We start from the raw sequence: 17,929 nt of genomic DNA on the forward strand, positions 1-17,929 counted from the left end.
GGAAAAATAAATCAAATCTCAAGATTTCCCTCCACTAATTTCAAACTCTCCATTTAATAACTTGGAATTGATTTAACGGTTTAGATCGAAGCCATGTAATCAATCCAAGTGAAATTGAAACACTAATGAATGGTTCGGATTTGCCAAATCATCAATCCAAGTGAAAAATTCAAATTTTTACAAAGCACAAATCTCAAAGAAACACAAGTTTCAAAAGAAACACAAATCTCAAAAGAAACACAAGTCCCAAGAAATCCACTCCACTTTAATTCAAAATTCAAAATTCAAATTTTTCAAAATTTTTGATGTTTCCCGAACGGGAATAATTTAATCCCGAACGGGATTAGGCTTAATTCTTGTCCCGTTCGAAACTTAGGCAAAATTTTCCTTGTTCCCGAACGGAACTATGGTGTCCCGAACGGGACAAAGGCAAATTTTGCCTAGTTCCGAACGGAACTACCCTTCCCGTTCGGAAAAGTGAGAAGCCGAGAGCTCTTTCTCGAACGGGAAGGGTGTGTCCCGTACGGGACAAAGGCAAATTTTGCCTAGTCCCGAACGGAATGACCCTTTTCCGTTCGAAAAAATTGAGGGCTGAGGGCTTTGTCCCGAACGGAAATAGCCTTTCCCGAACGGGACAAAGGCAAAATTTGCCTTTTTTCGAACGGGAAAGGTATTTCACGAACGGAAACCTCCTGAAATCATGTATATACCTGCAAAAACACACAAAAACACACCCCGGAATTAAACGGAAATAAATAAACAAATTAAAAATTAAATACGCATAAAAGGAAAATAAAATAAATAAAACAAAACACGTAACCTCTCGAGATTGCCTCTCGAGTGCGCTTTATTTTTGGTCAAAAGCTAGACCGTGGCCCGGAATTTATGTAGGAGTGGTGAACGTGATTTGGTCCACTACTTGATCCGTCAAAGGTCCAAGATACGGCTTGCACCGTTGTCCATTTACTTTGAAGATTTCACCACTAGAATTCTCCAATTCCAAAGCTCCATGACTTGCCACCGTTCGAATCTTGAAAGGACCGCTCCAACGGGATTTTAATTTCCCGGGAAATAATTTGAGGCGCGAGTTGTAGAGCAAGACAAAAGAGCCCTCCACAAACGTTTTAGGCACGATATGAGCGTCATGCCATCGTTTCGTCTTCTCTTTGTAAAGCTTGGCGTTTTCATAGGCATTTAACCGAAATTCGTCCAACTCATTGAGTTGAAGCATACGTTTCTCCCCCGCCGCTTTAAGGTCAAAATTGAGCTTTTTAATGGCCCAATACGCTCTATGTTCAAGTTCCACCGGAAGATGGCATGCTTTCCCAAAAACAATACGATATGGAGACATTCCGAGGGGCGTTTTAAAAGCCGTACGATATGCCCATAATGCATCATCTAGTTTCAGTGACCAATCTTTCCTTGTGTTATTAACCGTTTTCTCTAGAATTCTCTTTAGCTCACGGTTAGAAACTTCAACTTGCCCGCTTGTTTGAGGATGGTACGGAGTAGCGACCCGATGATAGACTTTATATTTCCGCATCAAGGCATCGAATTGCCTATTGCAAAAGTGAGATCCACCGTCGCTTATTATTGCTCTAGGAGTCCCGTATCGATTCATCAAACGTTTGAGAAAATCCAACACTACTTTGGCATCGTTAGTGGGTAATGCTTCCGCCTCTACCCATTTTGAAACGTAATCTACGCACACCAATATGTATTGCTTTCCAAACGACATAGGAAAAGGACCCATGAAGTCTATTCCCCACACATCAAAAAGTTCCACCTCTTGAATGTTGGTAAGCGGCATTTCATCTCTCTTCGATATGTTCCCCACTCTTTGGCATCGATCGCAATGACTAACAAAGTCTTTCGCATCACGAAATAGCGTAGGCCAAAAGAATCCGCACTCTAGCACACGAGCCGCGGTCCTTGATGTACCATAATGGCCCGCATAGTCCGAAGAATGGCATTGACTAAGTATAGGCATCATCTCTTGTAGTGGTACACATCTCCTCAAAATCCCATCTCCACACACCTTGAAGAGGTACGGTTCCTCCCATAGAAACCGTTTAGCATCGCTCAAGAACTTCTTCCTTTGGTGGTAAGTCAAATCCGGTGGCATTATTTCGGAAGATAGATAGTTTGCGATATCCGCATACCATGGCGTTTCCACTTCCGAAAGTACCATCAACATCTCATCCGGAAACGTTTCATTAATCTCTACGCCACTTATAATTGGTTCCGGAATCTCTAACCTTGACAAGTGATCGGCGACGACGTTCTCCGTTCCTTTCTTGTCGCGAATTTCGATGTCAAACTCTTGCATAAGGAGCACCCATCGGATTAGTCTCGGTTTAGCATCTTGCTTTGCAAAAAGGTATCGAAGGGCCGCATGGTCCGTATAGATGATAACCTTAGAGCAAAGTAAGTACGACCGAAATTTATCCAATGCGAACACCACCGCAAGCATCTCTTTTTCGGTGGTGGTGTAATTGAGTTGAGCACCCGCCAATGTTCGGCTCGCATAGTATATCACGTGAAGCTTTTTCTCCCTCCGTTGCCCCAATACGCACCCGAGTGCTATATCACTTGCATCACACATGAGTTCGAAAGGAAGAGTCCAATCGGGTGATGAAATAATTGGGGCCGAGATGAGGGCTTCTTTCAACCTAGCAAAAGCATCAAGGCAATCATTAGTAAATTCATAAGGAATATCTTTAACAAGTAAATTAGTTAAAGGACGAGCAATGGAAGAGAAATTTTTGATGAATCGTCGATAAAACCCGGCGTGCCCTAAGAAGGCACGAACTCCCTTTACGGTAGTTGGTGGTGGTAATTTCTCGATGATTTCCGTTTTTGCTCTATCTACTTCAATGCCGTCCTTGGAGATTTTATGTCCCAAGACAATTCCTTCCTCTACCATGAAATGGCACTTCTCCCAATTCAAGACTAGATTGGTCTCCTCACACCGGGCCAACACTCGTTCAAGATTATTTAAGCATATCTCAAAAGAGTCCCCGAATACCGAAAAATCATCCATGAAGACTTCCATAATATCTTCAATCATATCGGCGAAGATGGAAGTCATACATCGTTGAAATGTTGCCGGTGCATTACAAAGACCAAACGGCATCCTCCGATAAGCAAACGTTCCATAAGGACATGTGAAAGTTGTTTTCTCTTGGTCATCCGGGAAGATAAGAATTTGATTGTACCCGGAATATCCATCGAGAAAACAATAATAAGCGTGGCCCGCTACCCGCTCCAACATTTGATCGATAAATGGTAACGGAAAATGGTCCTTCCTCGTCTCCGTATTCAACTTGCGGTAGTCAATACAAACACGCCATCCCGTTACCGTCCTAGTGGAAATTTGCTCACCCTTCTCGTTCTCAATCACCGTCATCCCCCCTTTCTTTGGAACACATTGGATGGGACTAACCCACGCACTATCGGATATGGGGTATATAATTCCGGCGTCGAGAAGTTTTACTATCTCCTTGTGCACGACCTCCTTCATATTTGGATTCAAACGCCGTTGTCTTTGAGCCGATGCTCTTGACTCGTTTTCTAGGTGGATCTTGTGCATGACCACCGAGGGACTAATTCCTCGGATGTCCGAAATTTGCCAACCGATCGCCAATATATGTTGCTTCACCACTTTGACAACTCTCGCTTCTTGTGTTTCCGACAAGTTGTTCGAGATGATGATGGGAAGAGTCATGTTGTCGCCTAAAAACGCATACCGTAAGTGAGATGGTAACGTTTTAAGCTCAACCTTTGGTGGAGAGATAGAAGAAGGTGGTGTCACGCTCTCTCTTCTAATCAAATTTTCGGCTTTCGGCTCATCTTCTTTGGAATATTCTTCCTCGGAAGTTGCTTGTGTCTCCTCGGAATGGAATATGACTTTTGAAACCGGGAAAAGTTCTTCCACAATTCCATCAACCATATCCAATTTCATGCATTCCACCTCCTCAAAAGTGTTGCGCATAATCCTTTTCATATCAAACTCCACTTTGTCATCATCGATACGCAAAGTGAGTCGTCCGGCGTGCACATCTATCAATGCCCTCCCCGTGTTCATGAAAGGACGCCCAAGAATCATAGGGCATGTTTTATCCGCCGCATAGTCAAGTACGACAAAATCCACCGGAAAGATGAATTTGTCTACTTTGACTAGAACATCTTCTACCACTCCGTATGGCTTTTTTAGGGAGTGGTCCGCCAATTGAAGCATCATTGATGTTTGCTTCAAAGTTTGATCACCAAAAATATCCCTGAAAAGAAACAAAGGCATTAGATTGATACTTGCCCCTAAATCACATAGACAATTAATTGAATTTAAATCGCCTATTTTGCATGGAATTGTAAAACTCCCTGGGTCCTTAAGCTTGGTGGGCAAGTCACTAAGGATAAGTGAGCTACAATTTTCCGTTAGGGAAATTGTGCCTTTGTCGTCCCAACTCCTTTTCTTCGTTATGATTTCTTTGAGGAACTTCGCGTATTGAGGCATCTCACGCAAAGCATCCGCAAAGCTTATATTGATTTGGAGTTTCTTGAAAATTTCCAGAAATTTATGGAATTTTTGGTTATCCGGCGTCTTCTTCAATCGTCCCGGGAAAGGGACCTTTGGCACAAATGGAGGAGGAGGTGGCGGTTTTACATATGGAAGTTCGGTTACTTCCTCCTCATTTGTTCCCGTTGTTAGATCGATCGCTTTCTCTTTACTTGCATGTGGATCATCAAGTTCTTTCCCGCTTCGGAGTTCAATGGCTTTTACTTGCTCCCTTGGATTTGACTCCGTTGTAGACGGTAAACCCCCTTGAGCTCTATTTTGAAGCGAGATGGCAAGTTGAGAAATTTGAGTCTCGAGATGGTGATTGACGGAAGCTTGGTTCTTAAAACCGGTTCTAACTTCCTCAATAAGCTTGTCAATCTTGCTCCCCTCATCCGTATTCCGATTTTGAAAACCGGGTGGGGGTTGTGGTCGGTAGTTGTTGAAGTTGCCTTGGTTTTGTGGACCACGGTTTCCTCCTTGAAAATTTGCTCCTCCCATATTTGGGTTGGCGTTGGCTTGACCCGCATTTTCCCTCCACGAGAAATTAGGATGATTCCTCCACCCCGGATTATAGGTGTTGGAATATGGGTCATTGCCTTGCCTTTGCCCATTGACATAGTTGACTTGCTCATTTGAGTTTTGATGTAGGACGGGGCAATCCATTCCCGAATGATCGTGCCCATCACAAGTCTCGCAACCCATTTGAACTACCGCAAGTTGAGCATTCCTTTGATTTGCTTGTTGTTTGTACATCTCGAGTTGTGCTAGAAGTGTCGCATTCTTCGCTTTCATTGCTTCAAATTCTTGGGTTTGCTCGAGGGTCATGATACCCTTTTGAGGTGGTTGCCTCAACCGCTCGGTTGACCAAGAACAACTATTTGTAGCGAGTTCCTCTAGCAAGTTATTGGCCTCATCATAAGTTTTCTTCATAAGTGATCCTCCCGATGCCGCATCAATTGTTGCCCGTGTAGCCTCATTGGTACCATTGTAGAAAATAGAGACAAGATGCTCCCTTCCTAGATGATGATGCGGACAATTTCTTTGAAGCTCTTTGAAACGTTCCCAAGCTTGGTATAGAGATTCACCATGTAATTGGAGAAAATCTATAATTTCCTTGGTCATCCTCGCGGTCTTACCCATAGAGAAATACTTATTGAGAAAAGCTTGTGCCAATTGCTTCCATGTTGTGATTGAGGTGCTTGGAAGTGATTGAATCCAATTCCTCGCCTTATCCCTTAAAGAGAAAGGGAAAAGACGAAGCTTGATTTGATCCTCCGTCACATTATGGATTTTGAATGTGTTGCATACCTCCGTGAATTTTGAAAGATGGGCGTTTGGATCCTCGCGTTCCAACCCATAAAATTGACAACGACTCTCAAGTAGTTGAATCGTTCCCGGCTTGATTTCAAAATTGTTAGCGAGTATAGGAGGTGCAAAGCATCCATAGTTGGCGTTGTCTACGTTGGGTAAGAAGAATTCACCCAAGGTACGTCTTGCGGGAAGAGGGGCGACCCTCTCGTTTGGCCTATTAAGAGCTAGGCCATCATGTAGTGGTGGTGGAACAATCCCCTCGTGATTCAACGGAGGGTTACGGTCGTCCTCCATTGTTTTGGATTTCCGCGCTGTTTTTCGGATACTTCTTTCGAAGGATGTTAAGTCTGACTGAAACGGTTCTAGCGGTTTTCTGGCACGTCGTGTATTAGGCATACACTAACCAAAACTCCTGCGCAAACAAAAACAAGAAAACCAACGTAAAATCCAAGAATCACAAAGTATAAAAATAACTAAAATTAAATAAAACTAACTCAATCTAAGAATAAGATACTTTTAATTAATTTAATTGCGATTGCTCCCCGGCAACGGCGCCAAAAACTTGTTGGCAAATAATCGCAAGTGTACGATATCGCTCAAGTAATATAACTTGGAAGACCAAGTATCGATCCCACAAGGAACAATGAACTAAACAACTAATTTCTAATATTCTTTAATTGGCTAGTAGGAAAATAAATGGATTTGTGTGAACTAATTATAATCTAAAGTGAATTTAACTCAAGTAATTAGACTAAAAATCTGAAATCAAACAAATAAATTGAAGAATAAACAATAATGGTAAAAAGCTCAAGAATTGATAATTCCAAATAAACTAGTAGAAGAATGGATCAAAATTTATCTAGTGATTTTATTGTGAATCGAGCTATTCTAATGCACCGAATCCCGCTCTCTCAAGCCTCAAAGATTCAAATAAAATCACAACCTAATTAGCTAATCAATTATTAACTTGCTCTCACAATATTAAAACTGAATTAAATAACTAAATTGTAATTATGAAGCAAACTCAACGACTACCTAAATTCCAACCCGCTCTCACGGTGTTTTCCTCTAAGTTTTTAATTACCTATGTCTATCTAATTAACAATCTCTCAATTAGTTAATTAAACACAAAATCATGAACTAAGTGATCAAATTAATTCAAGCATTAATCTTAGTAATTAAAACACAATTTTACTCACTTAATAAATCCTAATCCAATTCGAAAACTAGTCTAAGTGTTCATATCAATCCCCGAACAAAGGATTTAGTTACACATGCTTAAGCTTAAATTAAACAAAGAAGAAGATGAAGAATTAAACATAATTAGAACAATAAATACCGGAGTTGTCAATTTCGGAAGAATCGTCTAGATTAAACTTGAAATCTTCACAATCGTTCTTTGCAGAAACTAATAATAAACTACTTATAAACTGCTGAGAAATAGAAGCTAAAACGCTATTTTAAGAGAATGAAACTAAAACTAATGTAATCTAAATTATTCTACGTATTAAATTGAGTCTAGTACAAGGTCTTTATATAGTAGGAGAAGTTCCGGAGTCTTCTAATTCGTATTGCAAATTGATTTGTAATAGGAGTTGGAATTGTGAGTTGAAGAAGAATTTCAGTCCAAATCAAATCCTGAAGCACGCGTGTTTTACTCTTGTTCCGTTCGGGAAGCCCTTGGTTCCGTTCGTGACATGCCTAATTTTCCTCTTTTCCGAACGGAACAACCCCTTCACGTTCGAAAAACTCGTTGGCCGAAAGCTTTTGATATCAGATTCCTTCTTGAGTCCCGAACGGGACAAGGCTTTTCCGTTCGGGACTCATGCTCATTCTGCATGTCTTCCGTTCGGAACTCATCTTTTTCGAACGGAACAATCCTCAATCTCGTTCGTAACTTCAATTCCTTCGTCCGCAAGCTACGCTTTTCACTCGTACACGCAATCCACCATAATTTTGCCCCAAATAGTCGGTTTTCACCTAATTTCCACTGAAATACTAACAAACACTATTAAACGTAAAAACGCCAAATAATGTATAAAAACAATACTACACATAATAAAAACCGACTAAAATCGACCCTAAATATAGGAGTAAAATACTCCTATCACCTATCAATAAGATAGGCTAAACTATTGAAGTTAGTTAAAATAAAGTTTAGAGAAATTCGTATAATCATCAATACAATTTGTAAAATATGAGCCGATATTTAACATGAGTATTATGTGCTTCTAAGATACTAATCTGCAGTTTCTACTTCTGCGTTCTACTGCTTGCTACTGAAGCTTGTCACTAAAGCTTTCTCTCAATTCTGTTATGATACACATCAGCATATGCCAGCTATATGCCAGCTGGATTACAGCTGTATTCAAGACTTGCTGTTATGCGTGTATAGAAGTGAGGTCATGTAGAGAGTGTGTGAGTTTGTTAGTCTGTTAAGAGCAGTTATTGATTAGAAAAGAAGGTATGATTTCAGCTAAGTATATAAAGCTGAAATCATCTTCTTCTTCATTTTTTGTAATTAGATTTTACAAAGTTAATAAAGATTTCTCTCTGTTCTCTAAATTTGATATGGTATCAGAGCTTTGAATGCTCTCTCTCTTCTTCGTTTTTCTTCAGAATTCTCTTGATTTTCTTCAATATTCTCTGTTTTGCTTAAGCTTTCATTAATGGCGAATCATTTTGTTAGAGCAGAAGACTCTTTTTCTTCTCCCTATTTTGTGCATCCAGGAGAAAATCCTTCTCTGGTTTTGGTTACTAATCTTCTTGAAGGAAGCAATTATCATTCGTGGTATAGATCAATGAGAATGGCGTTGATCTCTAAAAACAAATACAAGTTTGTTGATGGTTCTATCTTAATTCCAGGTATTGATGATCCTAATTTTTCAGTATGGGAAAGGTGCAATACTCTTGTAATGTCTTGGTTGTACAGGGCAGTTTCTAATACAATTGCTGAAAGCATTGCTTGTCTTGATAGTGCATTAGAGATATGGATTGATTTAAGAGATAGATTTTCGCAGGGAGATTCTTATCGAATAGGTGATTTACAAGAGGAAGTTTACACTTTTAGACAAAATTCATTATCAGTCACTGAGTATTATACTCGTTTAAAGATTCTATGGGATGAATTGTTGAGTCTTAGATCATTGCCTACTTGTTTGTGTCAGCCAAAATGTGCTTGTGGTGCTGTTGCTGCTGTCAAGACTAATTACTCAAATGATCATGTCATTAGGTTTCTAAAAGGATTAAATGATTCTTTTGGAACTGTTAGAACACAGATTTTGATGAAAGAACCCTTACCTGTAATTAACAAAGTTTTTTCCATGGTTATACAACATGAGAGACAAATTACTGGTGGTTTTAATACCAAATCTGTCACAGACTCCAATGTTTTTATGGCAAAGACATCAAATGAGAATGACTATGATCCTGGATCTGAATCTAGCATTTACTATGCTAGAGGAAGAGGTGGCTTTGTTAACAGAAATGCAAGTTTCAGAGGAAGAGGAAATTTTGTACCCAGTTTTAATGCTAAACCAAAACTATGCTCTTATTGTGGCCACACTGGTCATACTATAGAAATATGTTACAGGAAGCATGGCTTCCCACCTGGTTTTCAGTCAAAATATAGAGGAGAGAGCAGCTATGCTAATCAAACCAGTTACATAGAATCTGAATATCCAGAAGAGCAGGAAGAGAGGGTATACATAAACAGGAACCAACCAAAGATTGAAGCACCTCCTCCAAATAATTCATATGATGGAAGGAACTTTCCTTTCACTCCAGCTGAGTATCAAAAATTGATGGCACTTATTCAACCAGAAGGGACTTCCACTGCAGATAACATAGCACATGCTAATTCCTTAACAGCAACCTTCAAGCCATCAACAGAAGATTCAGGTATAATTCACACTTGTTGCTTTTCTCCAAAAGCTCACAAAGATACCTGGATCCTAGACACTGGTACTACTGACCACATTATTTGCAGAACTGGATTTTTCAAACATTCTCAACAAGTTGTTAATGTTCATGTTAAGTTACCAACAGGTCAATTGATACCAGTAACTCACATAGGGACAGTTCAATTAGCTCCTGGTTTACTCCTGCAGAATGTCCTCTATGTCCCTAGTTTCAACTTCAACTTAATTTCTGCTAGTAAGTTGACTGATGACAAGAGATTGTTCTTAATCCTTTACCATGATACCTGTTTCATCCAGGAAATGAGTACTTGGAGGAGGATTGGCACAGCTGATAAAAAAGCTGGTTTATACCACTTCACACCTTTACCAAGTGTTGATAGTGTTTGCAGTTCTGCAGTTTCTTCCAAGAATGAAGTATCCATGAATCTCTGGCACTACAGATTGGGGCATCTGTCAAATAATAGGATCAAGCTGATGCAGCAACTTGACTCCTCAATAAAGTCCTCTAATATCAACAATGCTGCTTGTGATATTTGTCATTTTGCTAAACAGAAAAAACTAGCATTCCCTGTTAGCAACTCTATCACAGATTCTACCTTTGATTTGATTCATGTAGACATTTGGGGACCAGTCAGTGTTCCTTCTCTTAATGGTTACAAGTATTTTCTAAGCATTGTTGATGATAACTCCAGATATACTGTCACGACCCAAAATATTGAGCCGCAACCGGCGCTAGGGAACGGGAGTGGTAGCTCCGGAACCCGTAGCAAGCCTAAAATCACAATTAATTTTTCGCAAATAATATAAACAAACAGCGTAACACAACAGAAGCAAATATATAACACATATAAACATTTACACTAACTGTTCCGTTAACCTCGCGGGCTCTAGTTACCGTACCCTGTACGAACTGGCCTCGCGGTACTATATACATCAGTTAGTGTCTCGAAACATCACACCGGCATCTGGGGCCGTGGATCATATACAAAACACGTAGCCTATCAAGAAGCATATAAACAAATACAGCAGTTGATATATACAATCAAAATGAACTGCTGACTAGGCTACTATTCTGTTGACACAGGACCACTACTGCAGCATTAACAGAAGTCATAAACTAATATACAGATGACTTCTTCACTCCAAAATTGGCCTCTAGCTAAGTCCACAAGCTAAGCACCTGAAAGACATCAAAGGTGAGGGGTCAGTATTTGGGGAAATACTGAGTGAGTTTGCATTTACTAACAGTATTAATATAAAACATAGCATCGCATTTCAAATCAATATCAATATAAAAATACATATGAACAAGTACTCGATCCTTTCGAAACTAAAATCCTGAAACATAACGTAACTCACTATTATTCAAATCATATAACATATCAGTAATTCAAATATATATAATGCGATGCATATTAACAGCATATAGACAATAATACCAAAATAGTATCAATTGATAATACACGAAAGTAAAATGCAACTCACAGTGACCGCAATCCAAGAAATGATATGATCGATCTGATAGTACGCTCTTGCTAGTCCGCCTCTACTGACTTCACTATTCGCTGACACGTCTGATAAATCGTTAATAGTTAGACGTGATTCTCGCATTCTTATACGTATAATACTTTTAAGTTTTAGGTTTTAGTTTTGTTTTACACTTATTTACGTATTTCATATCTTTAGTCGTATAAACGACTTAGCGAATACAATTTCTCATAATTGAGAATCGCTTAACGTCCTTGACGTTCTCCATTATTATTATTTATCTAAAACGTCGAGCTAATCTCGAGATTAATGATTCTCAAGGTCCGAAACCCGTCTTTTAGAGTCAAATTACTCAAAACGTCGAATACCTAAGTTAAATACCGTTTGCATACACGTGGGGGCAAGTCGGAATGCACGGGCGTGCCCTTCGGTGGGTGCACGATCGTGCAACCAAGTGCACGTTCGTGCACCTCAGGGGTACACGTTCGTGCACTTCCAGTGCACGTTCGTGCACCCTGAAGAGTGCACGTTCGTGCACTTCAGGTGCACGTTCGTGCACCTTGCTAGGTGCACGTTCGTGCACTTCTAGTGCACGTTCGTGCACCCGTGGTGCACGGTCGTGCACCACGTGCACAGCCCCGGAAATCAAGTTTTCCGGGGTTTCGCCACAACCCCGACGTGCTAAACGCTTCCCTAGTCAATACCCATATCTCGGTTTCTTCGTAAACGCCATAATATCTTCAAAACCGTCAAATTCAATCCAAAAATCATAATCTCATGAAAACAGCCCGCAAAACCATCTTTTTCATGTCAAAACCCGACCTCTTACCTTAATTTGATGGCCGGAGGTGATAGAGCTTTCCGTTCTGAAGAAATCGTCGCTTGAATCGCTCGAATCGGACGTCGAACGGAGAAACGGCGGCGAAACGACGGAAATCGATCGAAATCTCTCAATTCTCTGGATGGTTCTCTCTGCTTCCTTCATTTCATATTTCCTTTCTTATATTGTTTGGCTAAAAGCCCACTTGAATCCTTGTTCTTTTTGTTTCTTATCATTTATCCTTTAAACTTTTCAATCATACGATTTAGTCCATAACTAAATCGTTAATCTCTTTTATTACGACTTATACGTATTATTTATATCCTATAAATAATACAAAACCCGATAATAACACTTTTCCGTCAAAATCCAATATTTCTATTTTCGTCACAAAGTGGCTAAATTACCACTTTGGTCCCTGTACTTCATTTTAGACTTTTCTTGACATTTTTCCTATTAATTCCAATTCTAACTTTAGAATCGAAATATAATCTTAATTTTTCTCATAGTTAACTTCTCAAAACCGACCTACTTGAAACTTATTTATCGGAAAACTTTCCAATATCACCACTTCTGCGACTCAAAACTGGACACGTGGTCCAATTAGCTAACTAATTATTTTGGGGTATTACATTCTTCCCCCCTTATAAAAATTCGTCCTCGAATTTTCATAAAACTTGTTGGAATCTTAACTTATCCTTACAGTTTCCTTAACGTCCATTAATACGTCTTGATTACAGCTTTTCCTTTTTACTTAACTCTTAGTTTTCCATGCACAGTTATAACTTCATACTTGTTACTAATCGATTGTCTATTCCACTCTTAATAGTTGCTTGCTGTTACATCATTGAAAATTTTCTTACTGGTATCTTCGTCTCATCTGTTATCTTTTCCGAGATAGAAGGGTCCTTGGATGTACTCTTGATGTCATAGTCCTTACATCATTGCCACTTAGTTGTCATTAATCTCAATCTAATGTTTTCTTATTTCATCATTTCCTTCTTAGTAGCCACATGTTGCTACTAATCTCCTTTATACGTGAATGTTCACGACATGCCAATTCCATCTTCAATAACATACTTACTTTATACGGATTCCTATGAATATTATCTCTTGTAATTATAACCTGCAATTATGATCTTTCCTATCGTCTGCAGTTATCACCTTCCTTTCTTAACTGGTTCTTATCATTATTCACTCCTTTCCATCATGGTCTAACACTTTGTCCTTTATCAATCAATCTTCTTCAACTTACTTCACACCTAACACATTTACTGTTTCTTAACATAGCTAAGCCTGATACACTCTTTACTATCTACCATTTCTCTTTCCTTTGGCTTATTAAGCTATCGTGAACTTCAGGCTGTTCTGACGGTCGTAAATCTTCATCATTCGCTGTTATCTTCAACGCTTCACTTCCCGTTACATTTAATCGTGTAACTTGTACAGCCATTCTCTTTGACCGATACTATCTGTATTCTTATCTCCCTTGACTTTTTGTAGTTAGTCCTTAAAAATCTTCCCGAGTCATTAATTAACTTGTCAGTCAAAAATGTCTCTCCTTTATGTTACAATTCCTTATTTCTGATAACCCCATAAGAATTTCTTATGTTTTTTTTTTTTTTTAAGTCTAACTATTTCGAGAATCCTTCTCGTTAACTAACCTTCATTTAACTCCTTTCTTATTCTATCTCTCGTCTTCTTTTGGAGGGTTTTCCGATTGTTTCTAATATTTATACTCCATTTATTTCACAATTCTTAAAGTCTAGGAATAATTTCAACTCACTGTCGTCTTATGTGCTTTATGCTTCCTTAGCACTTATATATTTGATTTTAATTGTCTTTAAATATCTTGATCTTTTTGTACTGGTATCGTCTCTTGTCTTGTCTTTTACTTATTATATTCGTTACGTCTTTCCTTCGTTTATAGCAGAAATAGAACACATTGTCACGACCCAAAATATTGAGCCGCAACCGGCGCTAGGGAACGGGAGTGGTAGCTCCGGAACCCGTAGCAAGCCTAAAATCACAATTAATTTTTCGCAAATAATATAAACAAACAGCGTAACACAACAGAAGCAAATATATAACACATATAAACATTTACACTAACTGTTCCGTTAACCTCGCGGGCTCTAGTTACCGTACCCTGTACGAACTGGCCTCGCGGTACTATATACATCAGTTAGTGTCTCAAAACATCACACCGGCATCTGGGGCCGTGGATCATATACAAAACACGTAGCCTATCAAGAAGCATATAAACAAATACAGCAGTTGATATATACAATCAAAATGAACTGCTGACTAGGCTACTATTCTGTTGACACAGGACCACTACTGCAGCATTAACATAAGTCATAAACTAATATACAGATGACTTCTTCACTCCAAAATTGGCCTCTAGCTAAGTCCACAAGCTAAGCACCTGAAAGACATCAAAGGTGAGGGGTCAGTATTTGGGGAAATACTGAGTGAGTTTGCATTTACTAACAGTATTAATATAAAACATAGCATCGCATTTCAAATCAATATCAATATAAAAATACATATGAACAAGTACTCGATCCTTTCGAAACTAAAATCCTGAAACATAACGTAACTCACTATTATTCAAATCATATAACATATCAGTAATTCAAATATATATAATGCGATGCATATTAACAGCATATAGACAATAATACCAAAATAGTATCAATTGATAATACACGAAAGTAAAATGCAACTCACAGTGACCGCAATCCAAGAAATGATATGATCGATCTGATAGTACGCTCTTGCTAGTCCGCCTCTACTGACTTCACTATTCGCTGACACGTCTGATAAATCGTTAATAGTTAGACGTGATTCTCGCATTCTTATACGTATAATACTTTTAAGTTTTAGGTTTTAGTTTTGTTTTACACTTATTTACGTATTTCATATCTTTAGTCGTATAAACGACTTAGCGAATACAATTTCTCATAATTGAGAATCGCTTAACGTCCTTGACGTTCTCCATTATTATTATTTATCTAAAACGTCGAGCTAATCTCGAGATTAATGATTCTCAAGGTCCGAAACCCGTCTTTTAGAGTCAAATTACTCAAAACGTCGAATACCTAAGTTAAATACCGTTTGCATACACGTGGGGGCAAGTCGGAATGCACGGGCGTGCCCTTCGGTGGGTGCACGATCGTGCAACCAAGTGCACGTTCGTGCACCTCAGGGGTACACGTTCGTGCACTTCCAGTGCACGTTCGTGCACCCTGAAGAGTGCACGTTCGTGCACTTCAGGTGCACGTTCGTGCACCTTGCTAGGTGCACGTTCGTGCACTTTTAGTGCACGTTCGTGCACCCGTGGTGCACGGTCGTGCACCACGTGCACAGCCCCGGAAATCAAGTTTTCCGGGGTTTCGCCACAACCCCGACGTGCTAAACGCTTCCCTAGTCAATACCCATATCTCGGTTTCTTCGTAAACGCCATAATATCTTCAAAACCGTCAAATTCAATCCAAAAATCATAATCTCATGAAAACAGCCCGCAAAACCATCTTTTTCATGTCAAAACCCGACCTCTTACCTTAATTTGATGGCCGGAGGTGATAGAGCTTTCCGTTCTGAAGAAATCGTCGCTTGAATCGCTCGAATCGGACGTCGAACGGAGAAACGGCGGCGAAACGACGGAAATCGATCGAAATCTCTCAATTCTCTGGATGGTTCTCTCTGCTTCCTTCATTTCATATTTCCTTTCTTATATTGTTTGGCTAAAAGCCCACTTGAATCCTTGTTCTTTTTGTTTCTTATCATTTATCCTTTAAACTTTTCAATCATACGATTTAGTCCATAACTAAATCGTTAATCTCTTTTATTACGACTTATACGTATTATTTATATCCTATAAATAATACAAAACCCGATAATAACACTTTTCCGTCAAAATCCAATATTTCTATTTTCGTCACAAAGTGGCTAAATTACCACTTTGGTCCCTGTACTTCATTTTAGACTTTTCTTGACATTTTTCCTATTAATTCCAATTCTAACTTTAGAATCGAAATATAATCTTAATTTTTCTCATAGTTAACTTCTCAAAACCGACCTACTTGAAACTTATTTATCGGAAAACTTTCCAATATCACCACTTCTGCGACTCAAAACTGGACACGTGGTCCAATTAGCTAACTAATTATTTTGGGGTATTACATATACATGGGTTCATATGATGAGGAGCAAATCTGAAACAAGAACTTTGTTGCAACAGTTTGTTGCTTTTGTTAAAACACAGTTTTCAAAGCAAATTAAGATCATCAGATCTGATAATGGTCTAGAATTTGCATGTTCAGAATTCTATAGTCAAGAAGGGATTATACATCAGACTAGTTGCACATATACACCTGAACAGAACAGTGTTGTAGAGAAAACATCAGCACATTCTCAATGTTGCTCGGGCCATCAGGTTTCAATCTTCTCTACCTTTGAAATTTTGGGCCTACTGTGTTATTCATGCTGTTTATTTAATAAATAGGATACCTTCTCCTATTATTTCAAACTCTACTCCTTTTGAAAAACTTTATAATAAACCTCCAGATTTGCATAATCTAAAGGTTTTTGGTAGTTTGTGCTTTGCCAGTACCATTGCTCAGCACAGAACCAAGTTTGATTCAAGGGCCATCAAATGTATGTTTCTAGGATATCCTTCTGCTACCAAATGTTATATCCTCTATGATCTTGAGAAGCATACCATTTTGGTTTCAAGGAATGTGGTCTTTCATGAATCCATTTTTCCTTATAATCAAAATGTCAAAGAATCATCTTCTGCTATTGATAATCATTCATTCAATGACTTGGATTGTGCTCCTTTTTCTTCTCAAATGCCTTCTTCTCCTCTTGACACTGCACAATCCATTACTAGCCAGCCACTACTTTCCACTCCTTCTCACCCTCCCAGTCCTTGGAACTTTAGTTCCCCTATCAGTCCATTATCACAACCATTATTTGAAGAGCAGGAATTTCCTCCTCTTCGTAGAACCACAAGAATATCTCACCCCCCATCTCATCTCAAAGATTATCAATGTCATTTATAAATATGAGCCGATATTTATAGGGAAAATAGTAGTTATGAAGCCATAAGTACAAAAAAATGATGGAAAAATAGAAATACCATGAACGTAATTCCAGTAGACAACAGAGCCATGTTTGCCAAATTCGCCTCCATGCAATTCACAGCTTTGCAATTTTTCAGTAGCGTTAGGCATATGGTGTGGTCTGCCACCAAACAAATCATGGAACATTTCAGCAGAAGCTTTGATTTCTACATCAGCTTCCATCTTACCAGAGAGACCCATTTTTTTAATCTAATTTTGATTGGAAATCTGCTATTTGTGAGAAAATTTGCTCTAATCATTTTTATAGACAAGTGGAAATAGATTAATAAAGGCCTAATTATTTTAAAAAACCCACCTTATAACTTTTTTGCGTTTACACCTGATTTAGGAAAAAGTTCAATTGTATCTTATTTTCGATTTTTATGTTTCAACTGTACCCTAAAATTTAATTCTTGCAAGGTGTTGGTTCGGTTGTTACACCTTCTTTGTCCTTATCTAATGTTTATTACATACCCAGTCTTACTTTAAATCTTACTTATATTGTTCAGCTTTGTGATAATGGTTGCTTAGTTTGTTTTTCTTCTTCTGCTTGTTATGTTCACGATCCAAAGTCTCAGAAAATGATTGGGATCCATGGGGAATGAGGACTTTATATATTGGATCAGCTCAAAATTCCTAAGATTGCGGCTTCTGTTCCTGTTGTGAATATATCATCTTTTCGTTTGAATCCTTCTTCGTC

The 17,929-nt window shown here is 38.8% G+C and overlaps 1 protein-coding gene and 1 non-coding gene across 2 annotated transcripts in view; one reads left to right on the forward strand and one right to left on the reverse strand.

The window, feature by feature from the left end:
- Positions 1-17,471, reverse strand: part of LOC130014682 (MLP-like protein 28) — a 34,336-nt gene extending 16,865 nt beyond the window's left edge. The window contains exon 1 of the mRNA XM_050375900.2: positions 17,247-17,471. Coding sequence (XP_050231857.2) covers positions 17,247-17,430 — 184 coding nt within the window. The 5' untranslated portion in view covers positions 17,431-17,471. The remainder of the gene's footprint in view (positions 1-17,246) is intronic.
- On the forward strand, positions 5,580-5,686 carry LOC126685195 (small nucleolar RNA R71). Its single transcript, XR_007643307.1, has one exon. It is a non-coding gene; the product is annotated as a small nucleolar RNA R71 (small nucleolar RNA).
- Positions 17,472-17,929: the final 458 nt, after the last annotated feature.

This window comes from Mercurialis annua, linkage group LG5, assembly GCF_937616625.2.
Source record: "Mercurialis annua linkage group LG5, ddMerAnnu1.2, whole genome shotgun sequence".
Taxonomy (NCBI): domain Eukaryota; kingdom Viridiplantae; phylum Streptophyta; class Magnoliopsida; order Malpighiales; family Euphorbiaceae; genus Mercurialis; species Mercurialis annua.